Source organism: Triturus cristatus, chromosome 10 (assembly GCF_964204655.1).
Source record: "Triturus cristatus chromosome 10, aTriCri1.1, whole genome shotgun sequence".
Lineage (NCBI taxonomy): Eukaryota > Metazoa > Chordata > Amphibia > Caudata > Salamandridae > Triturus > Triturus cristatus.
The window spans coordinates 1074648318-1074660419 of NC_140593.1; the positions used below are offsets into that span (position 1 = coordinate 1074648318).

Sequence of the window (12102 nt, forward strand, 5' to 3'; positions counted from 1 at the left end):
GAATTGAATCCTGGGATTCCATGTATTCAGTATGGTCTTGCAAACACCCCTTGGCGGTGTTCCACACCAAGAAGATATCTATGTATTGACTAAAAAATAGCAAATTGTTTGACAATTGAGGATTCGTCAGTATGTGATCGTGTTCAAATTCCGCCATATAGGTATTTGCATATGCAAAACCCATCGAGGTGCTGCATAAATGAAGAAAGAATTTGTGGTCCTATTCAAAGTAACTATGATGGAGGCAAAAATGCAGGAGTTATAAGAGAAACTCTTAATTGGCTCTCCATGGGTTGACATAGTAATGCACACTCAATTGCTTCTAGAGCCTTCGAATGGGGAATGGACGTGTACAAGGAAACTACATCAATGGTGCAGAGAAGCCATTCTTCATCCCCTTTTTGTGGAAGTTCTTCCAAGCGGCGTGGAAAATCTGTTGTAGCTTGTATATATGTACACCAGGATTGTACAAAAGGTTGAAGAAATGGGTCTAGATATTTCCCTAGAGGTTCAAACAGAGAACCACATCCGAACTTCGCTCTCATGAATCATGTGGAGCATGTACATCTATGGTCTACGTGGGAATTTAGTCAAAGTTTTGGTATTTTCATTGATCCAGTCCGATCGAGTGCTTTATCTAGTATTTTCTTCAATTAGGTGGACATTTCAGCTGTGGGATTTTTTATCAAAAAACAAGTAAATTGATTAGTCTTCCACGTGTTCCTTTATCTTTAGGTGAGAGTAGCTTCCTGGCTTTGGCATAAAGTGAAGGAAGATGATAATTGGCCAAAAGATAAATCATTTTCGCTTTTATTTTTTTAGTGCATTCTTTATTTGGCGGTAATAAAGGTGCACATGTATATCTTGGGATCCTGCTGTTGAAGGGTGCAGGTATAAACAAAAGTGATCTACAGTACAGTTCGCTAGTTACACAAGCTATGTTCTGCCTGAGCCTTTTTGAGAAGATATGTGCAGGAGCGAAAAAACCGGAGCCCAATGGCCAAGCACTGGCAGCTGCTAGTGATTGACAATAGCGGTTGGTGCCGATGACTCTTGTACACTTACAGCTCAGGATTGTCTCCAAGGGGTGATGCTCGGAGTCTTAATTGGTCGCTTAAAGAAAAGTTTATGAAAGACTATTGTTAATTTCACCTCAAGGCCATTTTTGGCAATGATGGAGGCATGCCAAATTGGAAGTGTATATAGATTTGAGGACAATGTCATTTTGGGAAGTTGTTGGAAGGATTGGAAGAGGTACAGCTATAAGGGAAAAAGGAGCAGAGCAAAGTGATGTGACCTAATGGCTAGAGCAGTCTACCTCGATGCTGGGGAACCGGGTTTGAGTCTCAGCAGGGACGCTCAACACCTGGGCAAATCGCTTCGTCTTGCTGGGCCTAACAAAGTGAATGTGTCCATCTGTAACCCAACTGGTGCTCCTGTAAAGTGCTCTGATAGCTGATACCATCAGGTCGAGTTCGCGCTATATAAACCCCCCCCCCCCCCCCAAAAAAAAAAAAAGAAAAAGATGGCTGGCTTAAGCGTTAAGTTGAGCTGGATTCATTTGTACTTGTGTTTGCAGACTAGTGATGTGTTGGACCTGGTCCTCTCTGCAGAGTCATCCCCAAACGTTCTACCTTTACTCTTCACTTTTTTGCTGAAGGTGTTTTTGTTGGCCTTAGCACAGTGCACTTTAGCTCTGGTAAGCAGTGGTATAGTGCTTGTGCTCACTCCCCTAAACATGGCTTACACCCGATTGGCATATTTAATTTACTTGTAAGTCCCATGTAGAGTGTTATACCATATACCCAGGGACTGTAAATTAAGTGCCACTCTCTTAAGTAGCACTTTAAAACATGTGTCAGGCCTGCCAATGCAGCCTGAATGCAGTTTTAAACCGCCATATCAGCTTGGCATTTAAACTCCCTTGCCTGGCCTTAAACTTTTCTTTTGTTACATGTGTCACTGCTAAGATATGGCATAGGTAGCCCATAATGCAGTGTGCTGTGTAATTAAAAAGCTGGACATATACTTTTAAGTTTTACTTGTCCTGGTAGTGGAAAAACTCCTAAATTAGTTTTAACACTGCTGTAAGACCTACCCCTGCCATAGGTTAAGATTGGGTTTTCCTTATTACATTTAATAAGATTTCCATTTGGGAGCTGGTAGGTATAATATGTTTGGGGTTTTTGAAATTGTAATGAAAAATGAAAACCCCTATTTTTTTTGATAAAGTCAGAATTTTGATTACGATTGTGAAAATGCTACTTTTAGAAAGTTGACAATTTCCTATCCTTTGCCCTTTTGTTCCTGTAGCATGTCTTGGGTCACATGACTAGGTGTAGCTGGCAGTTGGTCTTTGTGTAATGTTTCCAGACAGTGCCACAAAGGGAAGATAGGGGTTGGCAGGATGTCCAGTCTGAGTTAAAAAAAACAGCAAGACTGTCACCTACCACTTTTGTACATCACAAAGGCTCTGCCTGAGCACACTCACAAAGTGGTTGACACCAGTCTATTGTGACAATCTAGGGTCAGGGCAGGGAGGCATGAAATTCCAAGCCCCTCTGTTGGAGGTGGGGAGGGGGGAGGGTCTGGAAACCTCTGAATACCTCCTCTACTTCAAAGTGCACACCCGGTATACATTTTTGACCCTTAGATCCAACTCTACAGTACACTTCTGGACCTGTGGACTCTGCCGGCAAAGACTGCTGTACTGCTCAAAGGACTGCTGGTCTGCTGCCCTGGCTAAACTACTGGCTTGCTGCTGTGCTGCCTCCTTGCCTGGGAGAAGAGAACTGGACCTTCAACCTTGGCCCCAGGATGCCAGAGTGACTCCAAGGGCTAGTCTGCTCTTGATCTGAACCTTTGGGAAATAAAAGGCTCTCAACTTCGAGCACCAGTCTCTGGACCCAGCTAAAGCAAATTCCTAACGCCCAAGTTGTGCTCCTCAGGTCCTGGACCGTTGGTGTGGCCTCGGAGACCTATAATGAAGTTTTTGGGCTCTTTGGGACCGTGAACAGGCCTGATTACACCAAGATCCCACTACCTGCGACGTTATTCAATGCAAAGCTCTAGCAGCCACCTCTTCTGGCTACAGCATAGACCGTCCACGAGGACTGCCAATGCAAAGCTCCAGCAACGCCCGCCCATGACTCCTTGACTGCTGTTCGTGCTATTCTGGCAGCCTCCTGCGACGCCCTCCCTGCTCCTCAAAACCCCAGCCTCCACGTATTGGAATCTTGGCGCTGAATTGAGAAAGTTAACTTTAGCGGGCCTAATCTGGTGACTGTAGCCGACCTGCGCTCCGTCACGATCGGCTTGAAAGTATGACTTTGACCTGGTCCAGCACAACCAGATATCCATAGTTTGCACTTTATCCTTTTTGGCGCGTTTTTTACTAAAATCTTTAAAAATTGATAATTCCGGTATTACTGATTGGATTTGTTGTCTTGGTGTTAAATAGTTTATTAAAATGTACTCTACTTTTCTAAATTGGTGTGGTATTTTTCTTGTGTGGTGTTTTCACTTTATTACTGTTTGTGTGCCGCATAAATACTTTACATGTTGCCTCCAAGTTAAGCTTGGCTGCTTTTTGAGCCAAGCTACCCAGGGTAAGCGCAGTTTAATTAGGTGACTTTTTGCGGCTGTTGCTTGACCAGGGCCCATATCCTAGTCAACCAACAACCCAATTTCTCACAGTCCAGAATTTGTATGATACTATGGGAAGGATCCAACAGAATGGATCTGGAGTTGTGTAGCAGTGTTTGTGACTAGGAAGTAGTTAATAAGATAGAAGCCAATACAAGCGAGTACAAGTGGCAATTGGGTCTACAAGCTAATAAAACTGCTACATTGAGAGGGTCATTGCAAATAAGTAACACTGTAAGCTTCTCCGAAAGAAAACGTTGGTGAGAAAAGCACAAAGTAACTGCAGTTTTTCTGTTCTGTATGGGAATTATTTCTTCCTTTCCAGCAAGGAACTGTAGCTGCTGCTTTCTTGTTTTATGAAATTATTGTTGAATGCTGGGAACTTATTTGTATGTGAATGATCAGCAAATTGGCATTCATGGCCTGGGCATTCTGAATTTGATGCTGTGTGCAAACTTTGATAGTGGCGATACTGTTTCTTTATGCCTCTTCTGCCTATGCAGTCTGCTGAAATGGATGGGAATGGTTGATGTGTATGTGTCTGTATTACAGGAAAAGTCAGGAATCTAGCCAGACCTTGCAGGTCCTGCAGGCATGCCAGACCTTAAATGCAGAGCAAGAACAGAAGATAAAGGTAAGACACTTTCTGTCTACTTCTGTCAATTTTGTACGTTTTATTTCTTTTTGTAGATCTTTTTCTTTGGGAATCGCTCACTCCCTTTTTGCTCTTGCTTCCTGCATAATCTTGTTAACTATCATTCTCAGTAATGCTATGTCATGCTTTTCTCTCTTGTTCTCGGTCTTTGTCTTTTGCTCTCTTTCTTATAGAAGGACTTAAAATGTACCAAGAAATGCTTGGTCAAAATAGTCACAAGAGATTTAAAAATTGGCAAATATTTTCACAATTCTAGAGCGATTTCAACACCCTGTATGTTAAGATCAGCCCTGGCAATAAGTTATTCTGTGGATATTCTGACTCTCGGTGTGTCAGATGAATGCAAGCACAATATTCAAATAACAATTAGCTCAAAGTTTACATAAAAGTGCAATCTTTATCTGCGCAGATAGCACAAACAGGTTTCTTGGAAAACAGATGATTTCCTTTGTCTTTTATGCAATCAGACCTCCGAGTTGCCCACCTTGTGGTAATTTAAAACGTTTTGCCGTTAATATCGTTTCTTCTGTCTTTCAGTTATAGCACAATCTTTGCTACGAAGCAACAGAGCACATATCCAGAAATAATTGTACACCGTAGCAAGGCTTGGGTGGGCAGGTATGCGAAGCACGGTGGAAGGAAGTCTGTGGGGAGAGGATGGTAAAGGGTGACCTGCTAGTCCTAGAAGGGAGTATAGGGAATTGGGTGGGAAGGCATAATGGGACAGGGTGTGATTGACAGGGGCCTGTGGGAGGAATGTTCCTCGAAGTACAGAAGCTGCATGTTATAATGCAATGAGGTGTAGATTAAAAACGAATGAGTGGTGTGGTCTGAACAGGGCTGGAGTCCATGCTCTTGGCTCAAAGGAGAAGGGCTGGCATCTAGTCTTTTGCTGTTTGCTTGCATTCCTTATTTCCAGTCTAGTGGTGTTGATTATTTTGGTGGAGTGTTACTGATGCAGCATTTCTTAAATGTGATGTGTGTGGAAGCCAGTGAAGATCTTTTTGTAGCATTAATCTGTATTATTTAAGGATTTTGATCGGAAGAACTGCTGCAAGTAGAAGGCTCTTTGATGGAGTCTGAAGAATCTCTGGAATACTGTTACCCTGGCCAGCAAAGACTTGCCTCAATTGAGATAAGGCAGAACCAGAAAGGGGTTCACTTTGTAGAAGAGGACCCCCTATTGTAGACCAGTCTGTTTTACTCTGTGATATGTCTTGGGATTTCACTTAGAGTCTTGCCATTCCTTGAAGGATTTTGTAGAGTTGGTGTCATGGAGAAACATGTTCGAGGCATGTGTGGCTGTAGATACACATGCTTTGCATATTCCTGCCATTTAGTGTTGCGTCTGGATGTGTGCAAATAATTTTTCTTTGAAGAAGTCTATTAAGTCACGAGGTAAAGTGACTCCTTGGTGATAATTCTCATGGGCATCGACTCCATGTTTTCTTTCCACGACAGGTTCGGACGTCTGTGCTCAGTCTAGACCGTTTCGGACTCCTTTCGGTTCTCGCTTCACCTTTACCTTCAGCTGTAGTGTTATCGAACACATTCTCACCTTTTGCATTTCGAAAATTGAAAAACTATTGACCGTATCTAACAGCGCCCTTTGGTCCTATCTTTCTACCCCCTTCGGCTTTGCCATACAATGGCCTGCTGATGAACGGATGCCTTTCCGTTTCTGCCCTAGGTGGCACGCCAAGTACCCGCTGATGGACCTTTACCAGGTCTGAAACTTGTCTTGGTCTCCTGAACACAGGGAAGAGGACTGCGTGGCCTGCCAATCGTTTCTGTCGAAGAAAACTCTACGGGACAAAAGGGCACGTCGCAGGGAGCTCTAGCGGAAAGAGGTAGACTTCATTCCCAACATCTTTGGACACCAGGAGGAAGAACTCCATTAAGCCTCTTCAGCCAAAAAAGAAGCCTTTTCCATCGAAGACCCTGAATTGGAAATCAACCTTGAGTTTCAGGACCTTCCACTGGGTCAGCGTAGTGGGAGTACTGAAGTCCCCGTTCTGCCACCGAAAACACATCATCTCCAACCAAGCGTAAGGCTCCTGGGCCACCACTGCCAGCAGGCCATGGTTGGCACCGAAAATGTGAGTTGGTTGCCGCGCCCTCTGGTTCGGCACCAAAACTCCATCTGAAGCCAGCCACTTTGGTACAGAGCCGACCAGCTCCATCTTTGGCACTGAAACACAAAACCATCTTGCTCCGAAGATTTCGTAACCGGCACAGACATCTGACCCTGGTACTCAAATGAAACCGATTCTCCACAAAATGCAGGAGAAACTCTATGACCGCCAGAGGCAAATCCAAATACAGCCTTGCACTAAGAGAATTCTGGCCAAGACTGTGGTTCTTGTGCCACCTCCATCTAAGCGCCAACTCTTTTTGGGAGAGGCCATTGATTTACCGGCGCAACTTAAGAAGTCTGACTAGGCCCTCAGTCCTTTGCACCCTTCTACACCAGCTTCTCCTCCGCCTCTGCCACCACCACCTTTACACTCGCCACATCATTCTATGGGTGATCCATTAGACATCACTCCTCAAGGTTCCCCACATTCATTCCCAGATGTGCATGGGACAGGGGATGATAACTTTGATGCACCATAGCCCCTTGATCCTTAGACGGCCCACGGCCTTGACCCTTCAGGACACGCTGACTTCAACTTGTACCCTGTTAGGCCATCTCCTCCTGATGACACCACCTCTTATCAGGAGCTTATTGGCAGGGCTGCAACTTACCATCAGGTAACACTCTGTAAGGAGCCTATAGAGTAGGAATTCATTTTTGAAATCCTTGCCACAACACACATGGCAACGCATTATCTCTCTTTGCTGAAGGGTTTGCTGCAACATACCGATGAGCTTTTTAAAGATCCTGTGCAAGCCTGTATTATCACTCCCAAGGTCATGTGCGGTGTGTTTAAAAAAAAAAAAATCAAAAAAAATCTATGTTTAATTAAATAAAAAATCCTCACCCTCTGATCCCCATTTATGTCAGGGGGCAAATTCCACCTGACTCTCTTGTTGTCACCAAAGCCCTTAAGAGGGCTAATTCCCAGGCTTCCAGCGACGCTCCACTTCCTGATAAGTAAAGTAAGCTCATTGATGCCTCTGGCAAAAATGTAGCCGCGCAGTCCGCCAATCCCTGGCGTATTGCTAATACCTTGGGGTTAATGGCAAGATACAACCGTGTTCACTGGGAGGAAATGAAGGTGCTCCTCCAGCTCCTTGGAGAGGAGCATAAAAGGAGAGGAGTCAAGCTTGTAGCCGAGGACAAGCTTTTTTCTAATACCTTCGTTAGGTGCGCCCTTGCTCTACAGACACTGCTTCCAGGGGCATTAATGCTAGTGTTTTGTTGCATTGCCATACCTGGCTGCGCATATCTGGCTTTATGCCAGAGGTGCAACAAAGCATTTTAAATGTCCCCTTTGATATGGAACACCGGTTTGGCGCTAAGGCTGACCAGGCTCTTGAGGATAAAGATGAACACAGAAGTTGCAAAGTCAGTGGGTGCATTACAAACACCAAGTCCCTGTGGCTACTTTCACTGCTCCTCCAATAGGGCGTGCTCGAAACCATCTCCTGATCCCTCTTCCTTATACCACTGAGGGCAGAGTCACCACCCCTCTCCCTGAGGATACTACAGGAGTACATACATTTGCAACAACTGAAGGTATAGAGGCAAAGGTGCTTCCCCACATGGTGCTCTACCCACCACAATGCAGTGACTCTCTCCTCACGCCCCCCCCCCCCCATCATTCCACACCTGTTGGGGGATGATTTCAACAGTTTCTCCCCGCTTGGCGATCCATAACATCGGATCAGTGGGTGTTGGACATTATCCAACATTTTTATTATCTGGAGGTCATCACCACACCTCCAAACATTTCACCTCACACTCACAAGTTCTGTCTGGAACACCTAACATTATTCAAACAAAGTTCAAGCTCTTCAACTCAAAGTAGCCATAGAACCCGTCCCTCTTAAACGTCGAGGGTTTACTCCCTGTACTTCCTAATTCCCAAAAAGGATGGATCTTTGCGGCCATTCTTAGATCTATGGCCCTTAAATCATTATATCCTGTCGGAGCATTTCCATATGGTCACTCGCCAAGATGTGATTCCACGTCTACATCAAGGCGACTTTCTTTCAGCCCTAGACTTAAAGGACGTCTACTTTCACATTCCAATACATCCGATGCATCGCAAATGTTTAAGATTTGTGATAGCAGGCAAACATCACCAATTCAAAGTCCTCCCATTTGGAGTGACTACTGCACCTTGAGTAGTCCCCAAATGCCTAGCATTGGTAGCATAGCACATTTTCACAGACCAAACATCCATGTATTCCCATATCTCGACAACTGGCTTATCAAAGCCAGCACTCTTCCTCTGTGCCAACAACACACTCAAAATACTATAGACCTGCTCCATCAGCTAGGCTACACTATCAATTTCCCAAAATCGCATCTGCAGCCTTTACAGATTCAACCGTATCTAGGGGCTATCCTAAATACACAGCTGGGATTAGCCTATCCCACACCAGCAAGAATCAAACATTTCCAAACGCTACTACCATGTTTCTGACCCAATCAACACGATTACACATGCGTATGCTGCAGGAATGTCTAGCACAACAACAATGGTCTCAGTCACAGGCTCAGTTAGAGGATCTAGTGTTGCTAGGCAGCTGCACTCATCACTCTTCTGCAGTGGTGAAACACAGCCTGTTTAAAGTGCGGCCTTTCATCGACCCTGTTCCCCTCCTCATCCTGACCAGATTTATCACTCATAGGTTGGGCCTCACTTACAGAATTTCACAGTCCAAAGTCTCTGGGACACCGAACACTGGGATCGTCACATCAAGTACCCTTTAGCTTCAAGCTGTACAACTAGCATTGTGTTTCTACCTCACCTAATCGGCAACGGTGTCTTAGTCTGGACGGATAATATGACAACCATGCACTATGTACAAAAACAGGCAGCGGGGAACACACTCTACAGTTATCACGCCTATCGTGGATCGTTTTGTGTTGGGTTCTACATCCCAACATTCATCTCTTAGCAGAACACTTCCCAGGAGCAGGCTACAACTGCTGACCTCAGCGCAATGCATCAACAAGTCCAGATTGGGAACTAAACCCCAATGTCCTCTTCCCTTATTTCCACAAGTGGGGGTCTCCACAAATACATCTGTTCGCAACTGCAGACAACACAAAATGCCCAGACTTCGCCTCCATGTTCCCACAACCACTACCCAAGGGCAATGCTCTATGGATGAATTGGTCGGGGATATTTGCCTATGCTTTTCCTCTTCTTCCATTTCTGGTTCAGTAGCTCAGGCAAACATTTCATACTAGTGGCTTCTCCACGGGCCAACAGCCCTGGTTCACAACACTACTTGAACTCTCAATAGTTCCACAACCCGGACCTTCTCACTTAGAACCATGGAGAATTAAAGCACCCAAAACACAAGGAATTCAGCCTAGAGCTTTGGCTCCTGAGATTGTAGAATTCGGTTGTCTCAGTCTCCCATCTGTTTGTATGACCAGTCTCAAAGAAGCCTGTAGGCCTATTCCTAGAGCATGCAATGCAGCTAAATGGAAAAGATTTCTGTTTCTGTCTTAACTGTATCAATCAAATTAATTCTTCCTTACAAAAAAAACTGTTTCTTTCTACATCTACAACTCTCTGGCCTTGCGTTCACTTCCATACGATTACATCTTGATGCAGTGGCCGCCTGTCTCCAAAAAAGGCAACACTTTTTTCTTTGTTTAAAGTACCAGTCATCAAAGCTTTTATGGAAGGCCATGAGAGTGTGATTCCACCTCCTAATTCCATCTGCACCTACGTGGAATCTTAACATTGTCCTCACAAGACGTATGGGCCCACCATTTGAACCACTATGTAATTGTTCACTGCAGTTTCTATGTTGTAAGTTCCCCTTTTTGATTGCCATCACTTCACTTAGACACGTTAGTGAGCTCCAGGCACTAATCCTAGTAGAACCTTTCTACCAGTTACAAAGGGATAGGGTGGTTCTTCGCACCAACCCAGAATTCCTTCCAAAAGTGTTCTCCCCTTTCCACCCTAACCAATCTGTTGTTACCTGTATTCTTTTCTCAACCAGACACAGTTGCGGAAAGAGCTCTTCATACATTATATGTTAAAAGAGCTTTGATGTATTACATAGACAAAACTTAAGACTTTCGTCTAACCAAACTCTTGTTGCTTTTTTGCCCCCTCACAAAGGAAAGTCCATATCAGGCATTGCCAGGTGAATAATTAAATGCATTCAAACATGTTACGCCAAAAGGACTTTACCAACGCCCCCTACAGCACGCTCTACTCACAAAATAGCGGCCCCCACAGCTTTACTGGGTAATATCCCACTCGCTGATCTATGTAAAGCAGCTACATGGTCTACACCACACACTTTCACCAAACACTAATGTGTGGGTGTTCTATCACGCCAACAGGATAATGTATGTAAGGCAGTGCTACATACACTTTTCCAAACAAATGCAACACTCGCAAGTTAGCCGCTGCTTTTGGAGGTCACTGCTTTACAGTTTAAGCAAAGCATGTGTAGCTACAGCCACACATGCCTTGAACGGATTATGTTACTTACCCTGTAAGCATCTGTTCTTCGCATGTAGTGCTGTAGATTCACATGCGCACTCCCTCCTCCCAGGACACCTGTGGCTGTTGCAATTCCTTTACTTTTGCACATGCGTTGACCTCTCTTTACTGACACTTACCTACACTCCATTCTCACCGGCTGCGGGAAAACAATCTAATAATGGAGTTGATGCCCAAGCGCTTTATCACCAAGAGGAGGAGTTATGTTTTGTTAATTATATTTGTAAAGCACTAACGAATCTCCCCCAAGAGGGCCTCAACGCAAAACTTTCTATAATAGGCCAGAATTACAAGGGGAATTTTTTTTTTTTTTAAAAGCCATGTTTTGAGAAATTTCTTGAAACAGGCAAAATCTGTGCAAACTTGTATATGCAAGGGTAGCTTCTTCCGTAGATTGGGGGTGGGGTGTATATGAGAAAAAGTTCTTCCCCCATATTGGCTGTGCGAATATGGAGGGATGAAGTAAGAATTGTCAGCTGGATCTGAGGTTTTTGCGTAGGCGCATAAAAATTTAATTTCTTTTGTATATAGAGCTGCCCATTTCCAAAGAGGGACTTATGGACAAGGCAGAGAAGTTTGACTAAAAAGGACTTTTTTTATCGGAAGCCAATGCAAAAGTTTCAATGTGGGCTCTGATGGAGAGCGGAATGGCAGTTTGCAGATCAGACAGGCAGCAGTATTTTGTATCACCTGAAGCTTAGCAAAAAAAATGCTTAATTTGCCGCGACCATAAGGGCGTTTCCATAATCTAGGCAATTTATAATAAGTGCCTGAGTGATGGTTTGTCTGGACTGAAAAGGCAACCATTAAAAAGCTCTTCTAAGCAGGCACATAGTTTCAAAACTGGACCCAAAGTTGGAGTTTATATGTTCTCACAGAGAGGGCATCATCAATCAGTATGCCCAAATTTCGCAATACCTTTGTGGGTGGGGCTGGTCCCAATTCCTGGGGCCACCAATCATCGGACAAATAGGAGGGAGCTTTTCCAAAAAGCTATATTTCCATCTTCCCTGTATTTAGTTGAAGGCAGTTGAATGACATCCATAGGGCTTTTTTCCCTCCATACAATCCCTGAATCTGATCTTGGTGGATTAAGGGTTTTCTCCCCAGGGTAATAATAAGTTGCGTGTCATCTGCATATGAGAACATTGA

The 12102-nt window shown here is 44.3% G+C and overlaps 1 protein-coding gene across 1 annotated transcript in view; it reads left to right on the top strand.

Moving 5' to 3' along the window:
• MAD1L1 (mitotic arrest deficient 1 like 1) overlaps positions 1-12102 on the top strand; it is a 2477345-nt gene that overhangs the window by 109171 nt on the left and 2356072 nt on the right. The window contains exon 6 of the mRNA XM_085629234.1: positions 4198-4279. Within this exon, the coding sequence (XP_085485360.1) occupies positions 4198-4279 (82 nt within the window). The remainder of the gene's footprint in view (positions 1-4197; positions 4280-12102) is intronic.